Below are 22,880 nucleotides of genomic sequence, written 5' to 3'. Positions count from 1 at the left end.
TGTTTTTCTGGCGTTGTGGTTGCTTCCGCGGGCATACTAGTAAAGTCTTTGCAGGAAAGAAAAGTGGATTAAATTTCCACTCGAAGTAAATGAGCCAAAGCTGTGTTCGTTCGAGATACCGTAGATATTAGCTATCTCACGCCGCTTGCAACACGATACGTACCGCACGATTAAATGTACGTACAAAAACATACAACAGTACAGCACTATTTCTTGTTTGACATTCCTTGCACGAAAGAGCTCTCATCAACTCAAAAGCTGTCACCTCAAACGAGAGTTGGGTTCCGGCCCAGATATTTCTAATCATCTCTAGTTCAGTCTTTTGCCACGCGACTGCATTGTGCAATTGTACGACTGTACGTGTCGTGTATGCTTAATGTGAAAGTGATATTATAACATGACAACGTGCAGGATCCAGGCCACCAACCACTGCTTCGTCTGTGCTGGAACAAACAGGATCCGAACTACCTCGCCACCATGGCTATGGATGGGTTGGAAGTGAGCGCGTTTCATGTTTTCATTTCATAATTGGTTTAGGTTGTGTGGTAAATCGTGCCGGTATACATGTTGCTCAGCTGGATTTTCAGTGAAACTTCTTGAAGGTTGGTCGTAAATTTTGATACAAAGATTAACATTTAAAATTAAAATAAAACAATGAAAACTATCAATACTACAAAAAAGTGGTCAATGCTAAGCAAAAAAGCAAAGCAGAGCAAATTAAATCAAATATAGTTATTACTATCTGAAGCCTTTACAAATTGTTTCACCTAACGGATCATCAGAAGGTCTTATTCAAATAGAATATTCTATTTCATAATATAATAATATAGGATTCTATTTGAATAAGACCTTCTGATGATCCGTTAGGTGAAACAATTTGTAAAGGCTTCAGATAGTAATAACTATATTTGATTTAAAATTAAAATATGTATTTTGCTGCATGGAATCTTGCGATAGGCGGATAGTTTTGGTAGCCATGATGATAAGCATCAAATCGTCGAATCGGTTGACCCGTTTCTATTCTGTCTACCACCCACCATTGCTAAATGAAGAATTTTAATCAAGGTCAATAGTTATTTTTGTACCTGTTAAAGTCAAAAACTCTTCAGGGAAATACGTGACTATCAAACATTTTTTTCCTATACTTAATTATGTGAGTCTTATTCGTCAATATAAAAATTTGGTCAAAATTTTGTTTCATCAAAGTTTATGTTCAAAAGAGGTACCTCTGGATGTGGTTTTGAGTGTATTTTTTTGTTTGTTTTGAGATTCTGTTCTTAGCTTTCTAGGGAGTTTTTTTTATTAAGAATTGTATGGAAGTAATATACTGTCAAAAGTGCGAAAAAAGTAATTTATTATCCCTACAATAAAAGTTAGTGACGCAATATTGCGGCTCCTTCATTCTAGTAGTTACGTTGATCAAACCTTGCAATCAGGTGATAATTCTGGATGTCCGTGTGCCGTGCACTCCAGTGGCGAGGCTGAGCAACCACAGGGCTTGTGTTAATGGAATCGCATGGGCTCCTCACTCGTCGTGCCATGTTTGCACTGCAGGTACAGGTTCATCTCATGTCAGTCAATTTGTTATCAGCAAAACTTTCATTTTAAAAGCTTTCAAAAGTTAGTAGTATTTTCATTTAGCTTTTAAGGTTAAAAGATACTGGGGCGTTACTACTTTGAAAGTTAGTTGTATTTTCGCTGATGCATTTTAATTAACACTAAGGTAAATGTGACACCTGATTTTAATCTAAATAATTCTAAATCCAAGTCTCCCCTCGGTTTCCAATTATGTTTTCGTTTCTTTTTCTGTCGCAATGGAATGTAATGTTTGGGATTCACTTTTGGAATAATGTCACAGCGACATTTGTTTTGGTCTCATTTTTCTTTTTATTGATCGAACCCTTTTGTAACTTTTAACAACACAAGTTGTAATCCAGTAGAAATAGTAAGATGACGTTTATACAGGTGACGACCACCAAGCTTTGATATGGGATATCCAGCAAATGCCTCGGGCCATAGAAGACCCGATACTGGCCTACACAGCCGACGGGGAGATCAACCAGATACAATGGGCCTCTACGCAACCGGACTGGATTTCCATATGTTACAATAACACATTGGAAATATTGCGCGTCTAAGCAAGTCCCTTGCTGTGTCTGAGAACCTTTTAAACCTCCAAGTTCGGTGGAGTTGCTGGACGTCCAACTTCTGGACTCAATCTGATAACGTAGATTCGTGCAACCGCTCCATCTATGCGAGATATTGCATCAGACAAGTAACAAACGCGACTTCCTCGGATTTTTTACGACTGAGCTTTGGTTGAATGTAGTTTTTTTATTCTATTGTTTGCTTTATATTTTGTATTCCACCTCATTTGGCCTACACCCGATTTTTTTATATGAAATCAGAAACAAGATCCATTGACAGTGGTTCGACTCTTTGATGGTGCAGTTCAACAATTCACCTCAAAGACAACTTGTGTTTCACCTGCGCAATAACTTTTGGGACTGCGTTAGTGGTTTAAAGTTTCTTTGTGCGACCATACTTTGTGATACCATACCAGAACTACCATAATCAAGTCACTTCTCCGCGTTTATAAATCTTACAGCAACTAACGAATACACGTTCCGCTTCAGACAGTCGCCTCCCAGACAAAAGATCGGTCGTTTTTTACATTAAATGTAAAAAGTGACTAATTTGCTGTCTGGCCTCCCACAATCGCCATGTTGATGTCATTTGTCATATATTTACGGCTCCAAAGTGCTGTGTTTTTTCTGCCTCTTTGTTGTTTATTTTCCTATGTCTGATTCCATTACTGCACAAGTAATAATCTTCCTACTTCGTGACGAGGATTTCGTGAGGAGCTTTAATAGTGATCTTTCATTTTGGCTAATACCTACAACTACTCTTTAGCCAAAAACATGCCGCCGATACAAAGTTGCTAGTGAGTTAGCATTTTAATCTGTTGGTTTTAGTCATTTGGTCAATGCGCCTATCGAACCATGTGACTACGTCATTTTGACCCAGTCGTTGTAATCACACGTATCATTCCGAGTTGTGCTTCGTAATGCAGCTCTGTTGATTTTTTGGTATGTTGATGCCAAATGCAAACCAAACTAGAAACTACATATAAACATGTCTGTTGATACTTGCAGGAAATTCTTTTTACTCTTTCGCGACCACGGGCGTCTTCGGATTTTTGCAAGGACGTACCCTTACGTTAAAAATAAAACGGTCAAAAATGTAAATGGCGACTGAAACATTGTTCGCTTGGAAGACCGTTTCATTTTGAACGTGTGGGCAGTGGGCACGTCCTTGGAAGTCGTGGCCAAAATCCTGTACGCGTGCGTGGTCGTGAAAGAGTTAATGGGTAAAATATAGAATGAAGTTGAAGCTCCTTTAATCCGCTTTGTAGCTGATACTAATAAACGTTGCTGCGGTTTTGAGGTAACTTTTTGAACGAGCGCTCTTATGCCAACCGATTTTTTATACTGTCCTTTGTGCTTAATGTTGTAAAATCTTAGCCAAACGGTCCATGACTTTGAAAACGAAAGAATTGAGGCTTGACACCTTGTGGAGCTGCAAATTAGTTTTTTCTTTATTTTAAAATATGGTGTCTGAACTGCATATATTTGTTTCTACTCTAAAAGTAAATTGATTTTTTCTACTTTGCTCGTTTTTCCAATGAGATTCGTTGTAAACTCTGGATATAGAGAGGGTGAACTTCTGATTGGAGGCGGAACAACCTAGAACTTTTTGTTCTAAATGAAACACATGGCCGATTCACCGTGGTAGATGCCACACGTTGTCGTCGGTCTATCTGCGAGCAACCTTTGGTTTCAAGGGAATGAAGATGATATAGAATATAGATGTTGTTTCATCATAGAATCAGGGCTGTGGAATGGGGCGAAAAATGTACGACTCCGACTCCTCGGTTTATAACTGGCCGAATCCGACTCTTTTCTGCATTATATGCGTGTTCTACTGGAAAGGCAAATAAAGAACATCTCTCTTTTTTCTCTCTTCAGTGTTGCTAAATTTTTTAGGGTTGCCAGATTTTTTTAATTTTTGTCTTTTTTCATTTAAAAAAAAAATTAATTTCACTAAGCTGTGATCGAAATTGAAACGGTGACTTTCATAAAAACTAACAAGAACAAACACTTATACTTTCTGGTGAAGATGTAAAGCTCAATACTCAGAACAAGAAACAATGTTTTGAAAAGATTTCAAACAAAAATTTTATTGTTTATCATTTTGTATCAAACCGGAGTCGGCCCTTTTTTAACGACTCCGACTCCGGACATGCCAAAATCCTTCCGACTCCACGACGCTGAGTAGAACAATATTAGTGCATTGCATTAATGTTCTGTTACGTGTTCAATAGTTCGTATTTTATTCATGTTTCTTGTCGAGTAGGAAACTTCTCTGTTGTGACATTGCAGCTTTCCAATTAATCTGAATCTCAAGCGGGAAATTAAAGCCTGAAAAACTATCTTGCCAAGCGCTACGTACAATTTGCACAAAACACAAACGGTGTTTACATTTATATTGTCATTGAAAACTGGTTAATTGCAAATCCGTTACGGCTTCCCTGTTGCTTCAAATCGTTGAACAACCCTGTGGACGTTGGGCAGCTTCATGGTTTATGCTTTGTAAATGCAACCACCATTGTGAGTAGAGTTTCCGCCAAGCTCATCATTTCAATTTTCTTGTTTGTGTCATACTATGAATGTGTCCACCTGTGAGAAGTATTTGCAGGCTTGTTTCGGGTGAAGGAGTTACCTTGGCCGTCCACATTTCGTGTTGATTTCATGTGTGAAGTCTGGAACATTCTGTCTTTGTTAGTTTTTATAGCAAAATGTTCATATTTACCACGAAAAGAAGTTTTGACTTTTATGGTTACGTCCTTTACATGATTTACACATTGAAGCTGTCGCATCATTATGTTTGGTCGACGTATCTTTGCCAACAAAGTATGATAAGTGTACGGTAGCAAATAGGCCTAATGTCATTCGATGTGTGATTGCCTTTATCAAAGTTGTCGTAGCTTATCTTGTATCTTTGTTGAAATAAACTTTCGTGCGATAAACTGGTGTTTCCAGACAGCCTGTGCTCTTGCAATTTATTGGATTTCAGAGCAATACTTGTACAATAACTTAACTTTTACCGCAGATATGTTGACAAGTTATTTGTTACGTAGTTGTTGCGAATCCTAATGTTCTCAAAAGGTTTTACTGAGACGACACGTTCGTGCTAGCAACTATGAACCGCTTGTCGAAGAAGTGGAAATGATTCATGCAACTCCCAACTATGCTCAAGTTCGTTTCGCAAATGGGCGCGAAACCATTGTGTCAATTCGTGACATTGCTCCTGCTGCTCGTGATAGCCTAGGGCAGGGGTCACCAAACTACGGCCCGCGGGCCAGAACCGGCCCGCGAACTGATTTCATCCGGCCCGCCACGTGCTGCGGAAATAACAGCTGCACTACAACTGACATAGGCGCCGATTCCGGGGGGCGGGGAGGCGGCGCCCCCCCGCGAATTATTTAAAATGAATCCTAAATCAAATGTTTCTAAGTTCAGATTTGCGTTAGTTTGACCTTCATTGTGGATCGATCTCAATTAAAAGATCTACTTGTTGCAACAAGAGCGCTGCTCCTAAGATAACAAAAGAAACAGAAGTACGGTAGCTGATAAACGCCAGCATGGTGCCGTTGAAGCATAGTAACAATGATTGAAAAACGTTTTTGTTGATTTCTTCCGCTTTGTTTTTTCTTGGGAGTGTCAATAACGAGGTGCCGTTTCCTCAGTTCAGTATCTACGCGTAAGAGCTAAAGTTCAAAGTGACCAGCATATACAGTAGTTCAGTTCAGTTGATTTTATTTCGGACCATCATATCAAAACAATACACGTCAACATAGCAAAGGTCGAGAAAAGGGTAGAAGCGACAAAACGCGAACGTTAAAACGTGCTTGAGACCGAAGTAAGTTATTGAGTTGAAAGAAATTTGGCACGGTCGCAACACCTTCAGAAAAATTTAAGATATAAAGGGAAAAAAGAAAAAAAAAAACAAACAACATATATTTAGGCTATAGCTTTATTAGCCCACATAGCTTTAGCTGTTATATTTAAGATTTGTATGGACAGTTGCTATGAAGATCGGCCATGGTGCGTTATCAAGAGTGCTGATGGTCGTAAGGGGAACACGTCTTGATGCGTTTAAAAAGAAAACCCCCACAAAGAAATCCTACCACGGGCAAAGCCATTTCAAGCGCAACGCACCATAGGCCTTGCACGACTCACAAAATAGATAGGCTATAACTTGACGACATGAAAACAATGACAACAACAAATAAAACAAACTAGCAAAAACAACATCATCATCTTGCGGAAATTTAATTATACCCAGGGAAGATATATCTTCAAGATATCAAGCGTGCTTTGATAAAAGTTGCGTTGATAAAGCGATAATTTTAGACCCCAACTTTAGACAGTAATTCGAAGTAGCCTACAGGCCACGAAATTCGTTTTTGTTGACGGCGGACAAACGTGTCCGGTCTGAGCAGCTATCTCGGCGGACAAATTAAGTCTCACGGCGGACAAACCAGTTTTAGCCGTTGATCGTCATGCTTAATCACATTATCTTGATAATAATTCTTCGCCATTTCAGAACTATAACTACGGTTTTAGAAGGCTTTTTAAATATTCAGTAAAGTCACTCTGAAAGGCTTTCATCAGACCAACGACTTGCGCTTGAAGAGTCAAAGCGCCGTGTAGCTAGCTGGTCAATACGTCACATAACTGATTAACTTCCACCAAACGAGGTCGTGTGGCTTATTGCATCACAATGCTCTGGGCAGGAATCGGAAAATGTCTACTACACTAACGCTACTATTTTCTGCTGTGCAAAGTTTCACAGGCTTTTTTCTTTAACTTTATTTTTGCGTGTCATGCGAGCGAAAGTGGATTTTCCTTGGGTCTTTTCTTTCTTACTTTAATACCAAAACTTAACAAGTTTTGTTGCATCTTGCTGTAATAGCCTACTCGTATAATCTAATTTAGTAACCAACCTTGCCGTATCATTATTACTATTATTGGGGAAGATGGGGAAGATGATGATTGGGGAAGATGAAGACAGCCTCTACGTGGCCTTCCCTACAAGTAACTTCGACCAGAGCTAACAAGCACTAGAAGTGAAACATTTATATACCAACCATTTATTTACCAATGTCTTCACCACGTCACACGACAACCGTGCCTACTCTAACGCCTAGCCAGCCCTTTTTAGGGCTTGCTCTAACGGTGATCTCGGCCAATATCGAAGGGTTTTCTTCAGCAAAATCAGCCATCCTTGCTGAACTCTGCAAGCAACATCAATGCAATGTCCTCTGCCTACAGGAAACCCACCGAAGTGCTACACACCACAGGCCAAGAATACCCGGAATGGACCTCGTCAACGAAATCCCTCATGGGAAACATGGCAGTGCTATGTACGTAAGATCTGGATCACGCATTAACTCAGTTTCGTCCGATGATGGCAATAACACTGAATGCCTGACTATCCACCTCGATGGAATAGACGTAACATCTGTCTATAAGCCCCCAAATGAACCCTTCATACCAAACGATCTGATGATGCAAAATGGCAGTACGCCTGGCTTGTTTATTGGTGATTTCAACAGCCACAGCTCGAGCTGGGGTTATAGAAACACCACTAAGGATGGAGAAGCTGTTGAAAAATGGGCTGACGATAATAACTTGCACCTCATACATGACCCCAAGTTGCCCCCTTCCTTTAACAGCGGAAGATGGAAACGAGGCTCAAACCCGGACCTCATCTTTGCAAGTGACTCCATCACTATGGGCTGTGTGAAGCACATATTGGATCCAATCCCACCAACATCGCCCAATCCGCCTCCGAATCAAGGCTGTTGTTACTCCAAAGGATGTCCCATATCAACGACGATACAACTTTCGAAAAGCTAACTGGAAGGGATTTACTTCAGATCTGGACTTCCACATCGCCAATTTACACACGTCATCAGATAAATACCTTGACTTCATAGAAGCTGTACGAAAAGCGTCAAGAAAAAACATTCCTAGAGGCTGTAGGACACGTTACATCCCTGGTCTGAATTCAGACTCAGCAGACCTCTATGAAGACTATAAAGAAGAGTTCCAATCAGATCCTTTCTCTCACTCTACAATTGAAGCAGGAGAAAACGTGATGGCAGCTATCGCCAGCGAAAAGAGAAGAATGTGGCAAGATATGATCAAATCCACAGATCTGTCTCATAGCAGTCGGAAAGCGTAGTCGCGTAGCCAGGAATTTTGAAAGGAGGGGTTTTGACGACCGGCGGACGAAGCCCGACGGCGTTTTCAGTTAAGACGACACCCAGCGGCGGGGGTCTGGAGGAACTCCCCCAGAAAATTTTGAAAAATTACTTTGAATTTGGTGCATTCTGAGAGCATTTGCAACAAAAATGTGGGTATGAATATTCCTGTAAAATGGTGCTGTCAGGTGGCATAGCAAAAGGATAAGATCATGTTTTCTTCGGCATTTTATCGGAAATAAAGCTAAGTCTCTATGTTTTCTTGTTGTTAATTCCTGGCTGAGATGTTTGAATGTTTGGTATTGGCAAAACTCGTTCTTTTAATGCAGTTTTGTTTAAAATTAGGCTAGTTTTTTTAGACTGAAAGCATCATTCTCAATATCGTGACGTCACACGCGTGCCAAGTGGGGTTGTAACCACCCCCTTGGCTACGCCACTGGCCATTGATATCCCAGATGTCTTCATGATATCCCAGTAGGCTATGGTTTTAGTTTAGACCAGGAGTCACCAACCTTTTTTGCATGCGGGCCACTTTACTAGAAAACTTATGCTAGTGCTAAAAACTTATGCTTACGCCACTTATGCTAGAAAAGAACGCATTTTGTACCCAGTATCCAGCGTTACATGTTGTTCATATTTATGTTAGAATACCGCAGCAACAAAATTAATCAAACAACGCTACTACCAGGCCAAGCTCTTTTTACAACACTTTTGACTTTTTTAACAATGCCTAATAAACGAGGCCACTTGTTTTGCGCACTTATAGCGAGGCTAGCGGTTTCATCAGAATATTCATCGCCAAGCAAGCGTGGTGTTGTCACTTCGCTTCACAAAAGATATCTTGCAATTAACAATTTCAGTAAACAAGGAAATGTTTGACACATCGCAATGCAGGCAACAATAGAGACATGCAAACATATCAGCGAAAAATAGGCTCCAATAACAGGGAAAAAGAAACCAGGCACCATCTTCTTCTTGCGTTTGAGGCCGCCACAGATCACGTTGTTACATCCAGGCGCAGCAGCCAATGGATTGTGTATTCATCGAGCGTTGTTAGGTCCACATGTCTATCTTGTGGTCGGTATACAGGACATTGATAGATAATGTGGTGTGCAGTTTGAAAATTTAAGCCACACGCACAAGATGGTGAATCGGCGAGGCCCCACTGGAACATGTTGCTGCTAAAACGGCCCACTCCAGTCCGCAGGCGATTGAGCTTTACCCATTCCTTCCGGGGTATTTCTGCTCCAGGTTGGATGTTGGTATTGGGAAGGACTGTGAATTGGGTTGGTCTCGCAACTTCTCTCCATTCACGGTTCCAAACTTCGGAAATGTGGAAATCACCGAAAAATCGTAATTCTATCGTAATTCATGAACAGTCTTCCCTTTAAAAAAGCAATGAATTGGTTTTTCATCCTTTTTGTGAGAGTCTATAAAACCGTCTTTCTTATATTATAGACAACTGTCGCTTGCGATGCTTATCAGCGTGGCAAGAATTTGTTGAATAACAACATTTTGCAGTAGGCCTACTTGCTTTGGCAGTAGGCTACATAATTATACTAAAATTGGAACGATACAGAGAAGATTAGCATGGTCCCTGCCTCCTCAAGGATGACACGCAAAATCGTGAAGCGTTCCATATTTCTTAAAAAAAAAAAAGCATTTTGCAGTAGCCTACTAAGCAAAATATTTTCATAATACAATCAGAAAAAGTCTTTAAATTTATATACAGTATAATATTTTGCCAATTTATTATAAATTGAGTTGGCACACCGACCTATTTTGCCAACAAAAACTTGCATAAAGAGAACATTGCTCGTAAAACACAATAACGGTGAAACGCACACTAGTGTTTACATGACATTTGCAAACTTAAAATAAGCAACCTTATGCTCACAGATATTTTCGAAATTCGAAAACAGACGTTTTAATCAACCACTGGGACAGTGTGGCTGGACAGCGCATTGGAATAGCTTTAAGCAACTCCCACCTAGAACTGTAATCTGATTGGTCGGTCGGTGGAATGGTATGCAATGCGAAAATATGCTTCCCGGAAAGTATTTTTGCCTTCGTGCTCTTTAACTCCTCAAGAAAAGTAATTTTGGTTATACTTGTACGCTGATACTTTTCGCGGGCCGCAGCGATACAGCGAGGCGGGCCGCCAGTTGGTGACCCCTGGTTTAGACTATATCCATTTCTCTCTCACTAAGTAATCACTGTAATAGGCTTGCAGAACACTATGCTACATTGGCATACCTGGGGTGGGGTAGGTGGATTGGGCCATGCATTTCGTATTGGCTTAGTCTATAAAACAACATTGTTACAGTAATTGCTTTGACAGAGCAATGCAAAACAAATTAAATGCCTTAATCTACGTCGTTAACTACTAAAACATTTTTAAGGGGGGGGGGGGCATGGCCCAATGCCCCCCCCCCTGCGTACGCCACTGGTTGTTTACATATATCACACATTGCATATAGTCATTGTTTCTAAAACGTGTCTTGATTTGAGGCCAAAATATCTGATTGGTACGGGCCTTAATTATTTTCTCAACGGCTCTGAAGGCAGTAACAGTAAACTAGTCCCCATTAAAAATTCCTGGCTACTCTATTGGCTACTAATGAGTTGTAAGTATAACCTTTTGTCTTTTTATTGTACATGAAAGGAATCAAAAGCACAATACTACATCACAATGCTTAAACAACTGGGGTGGAAAAGTATTGACATTTAATGCTGAAAAAATAAAAAAGATAACACTAAGTAGCTCTTGAAGTACTTAAAGGTATTCCAAACAACTTCAACAAGTTTTGAGGTTTGGCTATTTGCATTTCAGCATTTTTATCTCTATGCAGCATGGAAAATACCATATATGGCTATGCTTTTGTGTCAACACTGACCTATGGAATTCGTTCTAGGGTCAGATGATCACTAGCACTTGACGATCCTCAGTTATCGAAATGTAAACAAGCAGCAGTTCAGTAGGTTAGTAAAATGGTTGCGTTGTGAACAAACTCAAGGATGAATCCTGCTATTAAAACATTTGAATCATCAATTTTGTTCAGTTGCACTGTCCAAATTAGAGAGAACCAAACATCAAAGAAAGTTTTTGAATTGTAATGTCCTAAACCGCGAACCACGTCATCAGCAGCGCCACAAATGGTTTACAAGAATCTTTTGACCATACAACACAATTGTCAATTGCCCTGGTACTTTTGCAGGTCACCGCTACTATGCCACTGAAATGAGCTGATAACTTTTAATCTGGAAAATAAATAAATTCAGTATGGAAGTTAACCATCTTGTGAACAAATGGGGAAAATAAGATCAAAATCTAGAATCTGCAAGTCAAAGTTGATGTTTCAGCTGATGTAAAAGTCATTAAGGCCAAATATTTAAGAAAAGAAATTTTTAGCTTGCATGATGATTTCCGTTTGATATATGACTTAACTCCTCTAATTCGTGTAACGTCAACATGTCTAGTTGCGAAGGGCTCGATTCCTTACAGAGCACAGCCCGGAAGAACTGCAACAGTTGGCTGAAACTTTGCAATTATGGAGACTTTTTATTGACACTATTTTGCAACCATTTGGCGTAAAATAAATCATTCTTATTATTGCATGACTTACTATTTTGTGTAATCCAAGGTCTCATGCTTGTTTTAAAGTGCATATTTTATCGCTTCCACCTTTTTCTAGAACTCTGTTAAGTTGTGCCCAGCATTAGTTTCGCTTTCACAATAAAAAAAACAGAAAAGTTCAATGAAAGACAAGGTTTACTGACTCTCTAGTTTAAATCTAGATCCTAAAACTGGCAAAAAATAGGTTAAAAATTGAACTATTCTGTTGAGAAAAGTGTGATGCAAAAATATAATCAGTGTGGTTTTGCTCTTATGTCTAATGTGAAGTTGATAAGAAGCGACTCTCTTTTCAGAAATTTAGAATACTTCCTACAATGTTTCACAACGATAAGTTTATCAAGATATAAAATATGTAGCCTAAGAACAGAAATAAGTACGTTTTATTGACGTAACGTAACATTTTTAAGGTTAAAAATTTTAAGAAGAGTTTTTTATAGTTGCCTAATTGCACATCACTACATAATTCGTGACACATCCAAAAATCAAGAGAAGTGGATTGCTATAGGCTAGTTGGGTTACTGTAGGATAGGGTGGCTCGTTTTTGAACTTTTTTTTAAAAATTCTCTCGGGGTAGTGGGGAAATGGTGTCAATGAGTGAGAAAACAATCATGACAAAATTTGAGATTCGTAACAAATTGTCTTCAGCCTCCTCATGGGGCCCAAAAATCGAAAAATGGGGTCAAAAAAGAAATTTTTTCAAAAATATTTTTAGTTTGGGTAGATACAATATGATGATGAACTGTTTTATTTTGATCAACGACGCACGAGTACAAAATAATTGACACGGCGAGAAGAACACAATAAACATAGCCAGGTCAGAGACTTTAAAGAACCGGCCTGCCACGCCCCGTGGAGGCGGGGAGCGGCGTGATTATGGGGTGGCGATGCACCCGGAAGGGAAGTCCACCAGCTTAGGTCGCTGGGGCCAGGCTGGGGAGTCTAGGTACCTGTGAAAGGAAAGTGTGGATCGAGAATTTTGTGCGACTCGTCCGCAAAAGTTAGAATGGCGGAACGGGCCAGGGAGACGGGCTTTGCTTTCTGCAAACGCAAAAAGGTCAGCTCACGACGGGCCGGGCGACAGAGGTTTTATAAGGCCAGGCAGCGCCCACGTCTCCATTACGTGACCGTAACACAGGTACGTTTGACTCCTATACCCGGTCTGCCCGTAGGCAGAGCGGATAAACTTTGAGGTCTCCCACGAGGAAGAAAAGCTTAGCTACAAGGACGATTTGAATACTCGTGGGAGACGAAAATTATATAAAATCTGGAGCAAAGGCTCAATTAATTGGTGTAAAAAAAAGATGGTAAGTGGGAATATATTGTATGCTTTACTTACCGAAAAAATGTTGACGTTGAACCAACGAGCACGGATGTGCACTGGCCAGACGTTGAGGCAGGTTCGCCCAGATGGGTCGGGGGGACTAGCGATCGAAGCGCAGATATGACTAGGCTACGTTACCAGGAAAAATATAGAATAGTGGGATGAAACTTTGGAGGTTGCATCGAGTTGATTGGGAAATCATGTTTATCGATGAGTTAAAAGCAACGCGAGGTTGATCCGAGCGGGAAAGAGCAGCATATCGGGAGAAGGTAGTGTGTGATAATCTAAAATATCGAAATATGAAAATACAGATCCAGTGTTGTTAATGATATTACGTCATTGATAGATGATATGAGTCCATTCACGATATGCAATATATACTTAATTCATATATTGCTATTTTATTTTATTGATGATGATTGTATTCTTCATTGAGCTGCAGCATGCTGATGAAACGACAATTGTTTACAGGTAAATTGATAATGAAACAATGGATTTAACATACTATGACGTCACACAATTACTGGCGGGTTTTGAGGTTTGCTGTCTTGCGCGCTCGGATGCTTACTGCAGAGCTTCTGCTGTTGGGGAAATTGAGCTTCTGATCGCTGGAATCGTCTTTTCTATGACGTAGCCCCTCCACGAGTGAGCCCGGCGTTCCAAGCTTTCCAGACACGGAGGGAACCTTCGATTGAGAGGGAGGCCACTTTTCTAGCCACCTCTGCTACCCCACGAGCAGGAACACCCAAGGCCGCCAAAGCCCGAGAGCTCAACGGAGCATAGCTCCCGAGGGAGCCTACGACGAACGGAAGTGACAGGACGTCCCTGCAAGGGCGCTTCCTGTCTTCCAATATGTTTACACATAACTCGCCGTACTTGTCGTGTTTCCTGTCGGCGGCTTTTCGAAGGGAATCCGCGCCGTAGTCGAACGGGCAAGTGACGTCACATACAACCGTGACACCGTCAGGGCGTTGCAGGACAATGTCAGGGCGCAGATCAGCACCGCCCGCTTCCACATGTTGTGGAACCGTACTATGTATGGTAAGCAAGGGTTGCCATTCGGCAGGTACATGCTTCACGATCTCCCACAAAACTGAAGTGTGTCGTTCCGTGACAACAGGCATCACGGTAGGGCAGTGGTTCAATATATGAGGGAGAGTCTCTTCCGCTTTCCCACACGCGCGACATATGGCAGGTTTATATGGGTGGCCATGGCTTGGTTTTGATTTCAAGGGAAGTAGGTTTAGGCGGGCTTTATAAGCAAATGCACGGTTCGCGTGATCCAGGAGCTCTGGTCGCCGAGTCCAAGAGTTCGAAAATCCGGACAGACAGTGGGCACTGACCGTCTTGCCTTGGTCAGGTTTGGATTCCCACTGTCTCCTCCGCCACAAGTCATTGTGTTGGTAAAGGATCGACACCACTTTTCTTCTTAGGGGAGGGGTGATTTTGGAGCTCCCCGCGGTCAACTCGAGACCGCCATCCGGGCGTGCGGACCAACGTACATTTAGACGACGGGTAGCCGCCGGGTAGCCGCCGGGACGCGGCCCCACAAGCTTTTGCCTGTTGGGCACGGTCGAGAACGGGCACCTTCAGGGGGGGTCCTTATTCAAGTAATTGGCTAGCTGGCACGGGGTAGGATCTGGAGTGCCGAACCTCAGACGACTGGCACAACGCCTAAGCTGCCCGAAAGCGATGGCAGAGACACGGTCGTCAGGAGACGTCAGCATCTTGAAGGCCTGGGCTATCGAAAGCGTGTCGCTTTCGCGACACAGATTCAACACACCAAAGCCCCCCAATGCAGGCTTACAGTAAAAGAAAGCACTGCACGCCCACCTGGGAAGACGCCACGCCACCTTCAAACACTGCAATACCAGTCGATCGAGCTTCAGAAGCTCATACTGTCTGAAGCGCAGCACTCGCAGATGGTATGACGCGGACGGAAGAATGATAGAATTAAGTGCCAGAAGCTTCTGGCTTGGGGTAAGGAAAGATTTCATTAAAGAGGAAATGTGTTTCTCCAGGGTGGAGATGAAAGGTTGGGTAAGGGACGCATCCGAGGCGTAACCGGTTCGAGCGCCAAGATATTTGTACGTTACGCCTTTGGGGATGACTCGGATTTCCTCCCCGGCTAGGGAGAAAGGTTCCGGGTCGACCCGCAGACGAGACGCCGACGCCTTCCTATAGGATAAGGTGCCACACTTGCGTGGGTTGAACCGTAGCCCGGACCAGGAAGAGAAGGGATCAGTAGTAGATAAGAGGGAGATCATCTGCTCGCGATCGGAAGAAACGAGACAGATGTCGTCCGCATATGCCATACAACGTACTTTGATGTCTTCTTTAGCAGGAAGGTTGTAGCCGCAATCCGTTTTGTCACGGACGCCCCTGAGGAGCACCTCGATGACCAAATTGAATAGCAGCCCAGACAACGGGCAGCCCTGACGGACTCCCCGCCCCACAGGGATACGGTCGGTTTCACCATTGCCACAGCGGACGGTGCAGGTGTTAGCGACGTATATGTCGGAGATGCACTCAATAAGGTCTGTGGGGGCGTCGAAATGACGCAGGACCTCGGCTATGCATTCGTGCCGGACACTGCCAAAGGCGTTTCGAATGTCCAGAAACGCAACCGACACAGGCCTTTTGCGTGACTGTGCATCCGAGAGGATGGTGTCGAGCATGAACACATGCTCGTAGACACCCTCCGTGAGCATGAATCCCTTTTGCTCTCGGCTGATAACATTCCCCTCCACCGCCCATCGCCGCAGGCGTCGGGCCAATACGGCGGCGTAAATCTTATATATGTTTCGGCAGATGGAGATGGGCCGCCAGTTGCTGACGTCGTGCAGATCACCCTCAGGGTCTTTGCATATGAGTGTGATCCTGCTGGTTAACCTAAAAAAAAAATTGAAGTCATTTGAACTATTCTTTCAGCTTCCTCACAGCTTCTGAAAATTTCCATTTTTGCTGAAAATTTCGCATTTTTGTTTGTGGTTACATAACTACAAACTTCTTCAGTGACGTAAATTCAAATAAAAGACGTAACTTTTTTCTACCAAATTAACCCAATTTCATTAAAAAATGACGCAACAGCTCAGGGCAGGTCAAAAAAGAGAAATACAATGACGTTTTATAGTTGGCAAAATGTCTAACGCAATTATGTATTATGTAACCACAAACAAAAATGCGAAATTTTCAGCAAAATGGAAATTTTCAGAAGCTGTGAGGAAGCTGAAGGAATAGTTCAAATGACTTCAATTTTTTTTCTTAGGTTAATTAGACATATTTAAACAATATTAAATCTACCCAAACTAAAAATATTTTTGAAAAAAATTTCGTTTTTGACCCCATTTTTCGATTTTTGGGCCCATGAGGAGGCTGAAGACAATTTGTTACGAATCTCAAATTTTGTCATGATTGTTTTCTCACTCATTGGCACCATTTCCCCTCTACCCCGAGAGAATTTTAAAAAAAGTTCAAAAACGAGCCACCCTACTGTAGGATTAAAACAAATTACAGTTCTTTGATACTTCAAAGGTTAAACCAAGATCACTGAGACGCGATAGACAAGATATTCAGAACACCGCAGTGTACTCATGTTGTTGACAAACTTTAACAATTAATCATTCACAGATTAATATTTAAATAATGATTAGTACAGTAGTAAGGTGGGTTGTAATGTTGCTGTTATAATTCAAATCATTTTTATCATAGGCTATTGTGATTCACTTATTTGTTTGAGGCTGGTTATGATTAAAACCTTATGTCATGTGGAAAGTATTTAAATTCGTTTCAATGTTATCGAAGTTAACGACAGTAAATTGAAGGATATTTTAATTAGATCCATTCTAACTATTAGGGCATGTTTGTATACGATCAATTTTGTTTGTCAGTGTTTTATGTTATTTTCGATTACAGTTAAAAGGTTGATAGCATATTTCGTTACAAGCAAATACTAACGAGAATAAGACAGTTGATCGTTTGTTTAATTTAATGATTTCTAAAGCGTCTGATCTTTTACAAAACATTTGTCAATTGCTTCATGTTCGTATTGTTACAACCAGTGGCGTAGCCAAGGGGGGGGGGGGGGGGGGGTTGGGGATTACAACCTCCCCTCTTTGGCACGCGTGTGACGTCACGATATTGAGAATGATGCTTTCAGTCTAAAAAAAAAATTGCTAATTTTAAACAAAACTGCATTAAAAGAGCGAGTTTTACCAATACCAAACATCTCAGCCAGGAATTACCAACAAGAAAACATAGAGACTTAGCTTTATTTCCGATAAAATGCCGAAGAAAACATAGTCTTATTCTTTTGCTGTACCACCAGACAGCACCATTTTACAGGAATATTCATACCCACATTTTTGTTGAAAATGCTCTCAAAATGCACCGAATTCAAAGTAATTTTTCAAAATTTTCTGTGGGAGGCAACCCCCCCCCCCCCCCCTTTCAAAATTCCTGGCTACGCTACTGGTTACAACATTGATTGCGAGGTTGTGAATTTAGAACTCTATTTCTAGATCAAAATAAATTACTTATTTCTGGCCTACTTTCTGCGTTTCGTATTTGACTTTTAGTCATAGTTTGTGAATTAGGATTTCAAACCAGACAGAAAAATTGTATGTCGAAGTAAAAAAAAAAATATTGCAAATAAAAATTACTTATCATTTATGCGTAGCCTACATGTAGCGAATCTTATCATAACTTTCGTTGGCATTTTGCAATTAGGTAGGGGCATATATGGTTTGACCCCAAAAAATTGCAACAAAGGTTTTTTAACTGATTTAGGCAGTACTAGGTATCTATTGTCACATATTAAAAATCTTAAGGAATGCAACTTCCGGATAGTGATTATTATTTTCAAAATTACGGCCAAGATGGCCGCCAAACCCACTTAAAATAATTACATAAAATTACCATAGCTCGGTTATTTCTCAACCTAACTTTGTTTTTCTTTTCTTTCAAGTCTGACGATGGCTGAATTTAGTAACCCAGAGCAATGAAGTATCCTTCATTGTAATGAGCAATGAAATATCCTTCCAGTAACCAATGAAGTATCCTTCTACAATAGGTCAGAAAGGTGCTAATGGGATCAATGCAGCAAGTACTCATAGAGGTAATCGCATCGTGGTTGAGGCTGGAGCCGTAAACGCTACACAAACACACAGCAAATTGACAGAAAGCTGAGTGCTTACCAATGATAGATTTGTATTCAGGAGATAAGACATGCATATTATTATCAACCTTGAAAGAAAAAAAAAAAAAAAAAAAAAAGAATTTTATCCGCTTCGCTTTCAATGCATTGATTCTATTTGAATAAGGTAAGTCTCACGAGCCTTATTCACTGCGAACGATTATCTGCAACTTGGTGACCTTGGAGACATTGCTGCCAAAAAGCGTTTAACAAGCAAGCCTTGCTTTCCTCGCTAGAGCGAGCGAGTGAAAGCGACACCGGCCTAACTTTTACTAGCCTTTTTAGATTTTTTTTAAAGTCAGCTAGATAAATAAATAACTAGAAAGTTTAGAAAATAGCCTAAGTCAGCTAGATCAGCGGCCCCCTTGCTGGGAACCACTGATCTAGGCGAGTAGTTAGCCTTTTTTCCCTCCCTAGATTTTTTTGGAGTCAGCCTTTTCCCCTTAAGGGAATTAGCTGATTGCCACGTAGAAAGTAGGTCAGGTGAGAATAGCCAGTTAGCTACAGCGAGTCTAGACAGTACGTGACCAGCTTTTAGGGTGTGGTCAAGACAGAATTTAGCTGAATTTTTCTTCAGAAGGAAAATTTAAAACTTTAAAAGTTTGGACTTTGGTAAGTCTTTGTTAATTTTTCTTTCTATATTTACAACCATAATCTCTACGTACAAACTATACTCATGGGCGATTCTAAGACCAACGAGTTTAAATATGAAAGAACTTTGGTGGTGCAAGCATCCAGCCAGTCCTGGCTTGAGAGAGAGAGAGAGAGAGAGATATTGTTTATTTGCCTTTCTAATACGACTCGATATAAAGAAACACAATTACATACAAATCAAAATATGGCAATAGAAAGGTCTGGCAGCACCGAACAACCTTGCGGTTAACCAGTCAAGGTGCTGCCTGTCATCAGTCATCTTACATTGCAGCATCAGACATTATAACTGTATCAATAAAATATAATGATGGATGGAACAGTAGCTTCGAAATCGAATTGTATATATAAGGTTTTGTAGAATATTGAATCAAGACCAGCTGGGAAAACATGAGCATATAATGAATCATATCGTTTAAGAACACAAATACGAGGTTACATGAGATAAAATAATTTAACTGAACGATTTTAACGATTTAATAAGAACTTAACAAGGTAATTTTATAAAGTTTTTTAAACAAAGCTAGGTGTTTGCTTTTAATACATTCATCCAATTCACTCCACAATTTAGTACCCCGATGTGTCAGAAGATTGTGTGCCACGGATTTGTTTATTTGTGGAAGAAAATACTTCATTTTATTTAGTTGTCGAGTGTTGTGCGAGTGAATATTATCAAGTTTTATAAAACGATCTTGCAATACAGGCGGTAGATTATTATTGGAAACTTTATGCATAAATTTTGCAATTTCGAGTTTGTAAATATCTTCACGTTGTAAAATATTCAAAGATTTGTATAAGCTAGTGACGTGACTGAATTTTGTACTTCTAGTGATTGCGCGAATAATATTATTGTGTCTTACGTCAACTTCCTTGATTAGTGTTTTACCTGCAGTACCCCATATAGTAATACCGTATTGAACACGACTATATACTAGACTATAATATAACATAAGCAATGTTTCCTCTAACACATAGTTACGAAGGCGATAAAAAATTCCGGAATATCGAGCCAACTGCAGCGACAAATGTTTAATGTGTGAGGACCAGGTTAGATTTTCATCGACATGGATTCCCAGGTACTTAACTGTTTTCATTCTTTCAATCACTGTTTGGTTTATACACAACCTGAAATTAGTTTCAACAGTACGCTTAGGTACTTTGTTTATTAAAATGTAGCTTGTTTTAGAGTAGTTTAAAGAGAGTTTGTTTCTTCGTAGCCAAGCATCAATTTTTTGTAGTTCAGTATTGGTTTCTGTTTGTAAAGATTCCAAGTCTTCACCACGTAAAGCTAGATATGTGTCATCCGCAAAAAGCACGGTAGAAAATTTAGACATTAAAGGAAGATCGTTAATATACATTAGGAAGAGAAGGGGTCCCAATGTTGAACCCTGAGGGACTCCACAAAGGATTTTTTGCAAGCTTGAAGCAGAATTAGACACTTTGGTATATTGGTATCGATTAGTAAGATAACTTTTCATCAGCTCAAGAGCAGTGCCACGTATTCCGTAGCAATGTTGAAGTTTATTTGTCAGTATGTTGTGGTCAACTGTATCAAATGCCTTTGACAAGTCAAGGAATATGCAACAGGTATAGAAATTTTTGTTCACATTGTTTAACAGATCGTCATACAGCGTGCTTATTGCCATTGCAGTGGATGTATTTTGACGAAATCCAAATTGTTGAGCACTCAAAAGGTGGAATTTTTCTAGATATGTGTAAATTCTAGTGTGAAGAAGTTTTTCAAATATTTTACTAAATGGAGATAGCAGTGATATTGGTCGATAGTTGGTGGAATTATGAGGATCACCTTTTTTATAAACCGGAATAACCTCAGCAATTTTTAAGGCATCAGGGAACACTCCAGTAGTGACGCACAAATTAAATAGTTTACTTAGGAAGAAAGAGATCACAGGGCTGGCATATTTTATAAATTTAGTTTCACAGTCAGATTTCCTTGTTGACTTTTTGTCTTTCAAATTAGAGATTAACTTATATATTTCTTCTGGACTTGCTTGATGTAAGCACCTTCATAGGTTTCTTTATGGAAGGCGGTTTCCTTGCCAAATATGGAAAGGAGCTAAACTCTGTGCGTGCCAAGAGCCTGCGGCAGCACATTTTCACCGTTACCTTCTCAGCTTCTGAGAACGAAACGAAATCCTTGTTGATGGAACAGCTGGCGCTAGACCATCAGTCACACGTGACCTACAAGCACAAGGAAATTGATTACGTAATCAAAGCATGGCGCCCCATGCCACCATGCGACGTGATTACTTTATATCCAGTGCCAGGCGAGTGGCATCTGGATTTAATCAACGAGTTTGCTTGCCAAGCAAACTGGGGGAAAATCTACCAGATGACCAAAGGTAGACATAAGCAGCACCCCACCATCTGCAACGAGTTTCTGCATGTCTACCTGCAGAACTCTAATTTGGAAAACATCCCAGAAAAGGTGCAGATGTTCGGTGAATGGATTTCCATCACCAAGCCTGGAGAAGGACATTTGCCACTCTGCCAAATTTGCAAAGTCCGGGGACACCTAACATCAAAGTGCCCCACGAAACCGAAAAAGACCCAGGCCAATCCACATCGAGACGGGGCGTCCAAAACTGATCCACCCCGTGACCGGGCGTCCAAGCCGACCAGAAACCGGACGCCTAAAAGAAGAACAAAACACTCCCGGGACAGGAGCGACAAAGTATACTCAAAGCGCTCCCGGGATTCGTCACCGGCCAGGTACCATCTCCCCTGCCATGTTTGCCGATCAACAGGCCTTCACAAGCCTGGATGTGACGCAAGAGAAAAGTTCCGGGAAATGTGTAGTGGAAGAGGAAGGGGAAGAGGAAGAGGCAGAACCCCCCCCGCCTCAAACAACAGGAAGAGGAAGACCCCGCCACGAGCGACGATGGCTTTACCACCGTGGGCAAAGGAGGGAAACACAAACCCAAAACCCACGTGCGCAGCATCTTCTCGTCAGATGCTGAATTAGATAAGCCCATGTCCAACACAGAGTCCAAGACATCGACTCCAAAAGAACACGCACACACGCGGAGATCGGTTACCCAACCTGAATCTCCGAAGACGATGAATCCCAGAGATCACGACGCATCCCACGCCAGCTCCAAGGATGCGCCGATCTCAGTTGACAAAGACAACACGTCAACTGACTCGGAGTCCATTTCTTCGAGAGAGTCTCTGCGGGCTGGACTGCCCGGGACCTCCTCCCTATCGAAATGTCTTCAGTTCGATGGGCGAGCTTACGGACTCAGATGACGATCCAGCCATCCACACGGTCTAGTCCAACTTTTTAAACTTTAACCTGCTGCTTTCTCTATCTATAATCATGTTCGCAGATACGGAGAGTGACGATTCGGACGCCGGACTGGGCAACCTCACGGTTGGCTCAATGAACATCAACGGAATATCCAAGAAATTGCGAGATGTCAAACACTTCTTTACATCTCACAGACTCTCTGTACTGGCAATTCAGGAAACACACAGAATCCCCACCGATCAACTCGAGACGTGGGCTCAACATAACAATTACATAACATACACCAACATAGAACCTGATAGAACCCCCTTCTATGCAGGGACAATGTTCATCGTAAAGAAGGACATACACGATAGGTCCAAAATCACACATCACACCATAGTACAAAATCGAATACATCACCTCAACATCAAATGTGGTAAAAATAACATAAACATATTCAATGCATACCTTCCACAGAGCAGCGGAGAGAGA

At 41.1% G+C, this 22,880-nt stretch overlaps 1 protein-coding gene and 1 non-coding gene across 2 annotated transcripts in view; both read left to right on the top strand.

The window, feature by feature from the left end:
* The window catches only part of LOC145766348 (DDB1- and CUL4-associated factor 7), a 34,847-nt gene extending 29,764 nt beyond the window's left edge, over positions 1–5,083 (top strand). The window contains exons 6-8 of the mRNA XM_082578043.1: positions 412–498; positions 1,437–1,554; positions 1,966–5,083. Coding sequence (XP_082434169.1) covers positions 412–498; positions 1,437–1,554; positions 1,966–2,138 — 378 coding nt within the window. The 3' untranslated portion in view covers positions 2,139–5,083. The remainder of the gene's footprint in view (positions 1–411; positions 499–1,436; positions 1,555–1,965) is intronic.
* Positions 5,084–9,866: 4,783 nt separating this feature from the next.
* LOC145767675 (U6 spliceosomal RNA) lies at positions 9,867–9,978 on the top strand. The gene has a single exon (XR_014288842.1). It is a non-coding gene; the product is annotated as a U6 spliceosomal RNA (small nuclear RNA).
* Positions 9,979–22,880: the final 12,902 nt, after the last annotated feature.

This window comes from Aplidium turbinatum, chromosome 3 (assembly GCF_918807975.1).
Source record: "Aplidium turbinatum chromosome 3, kaAplTurb1.1, whole genome shotgun sequence".
In the NCBI taxonomy this organism is placed as follows: Eukaryota; Metazoa; Chordata; class Ascidiacea; order Aplousobranchia; family Polyclinidae; genus Aplidium; species Aplidium turbinatum.
This window is presented reverse-complemented; position numbering and strand designations above follow the sequence as displayed.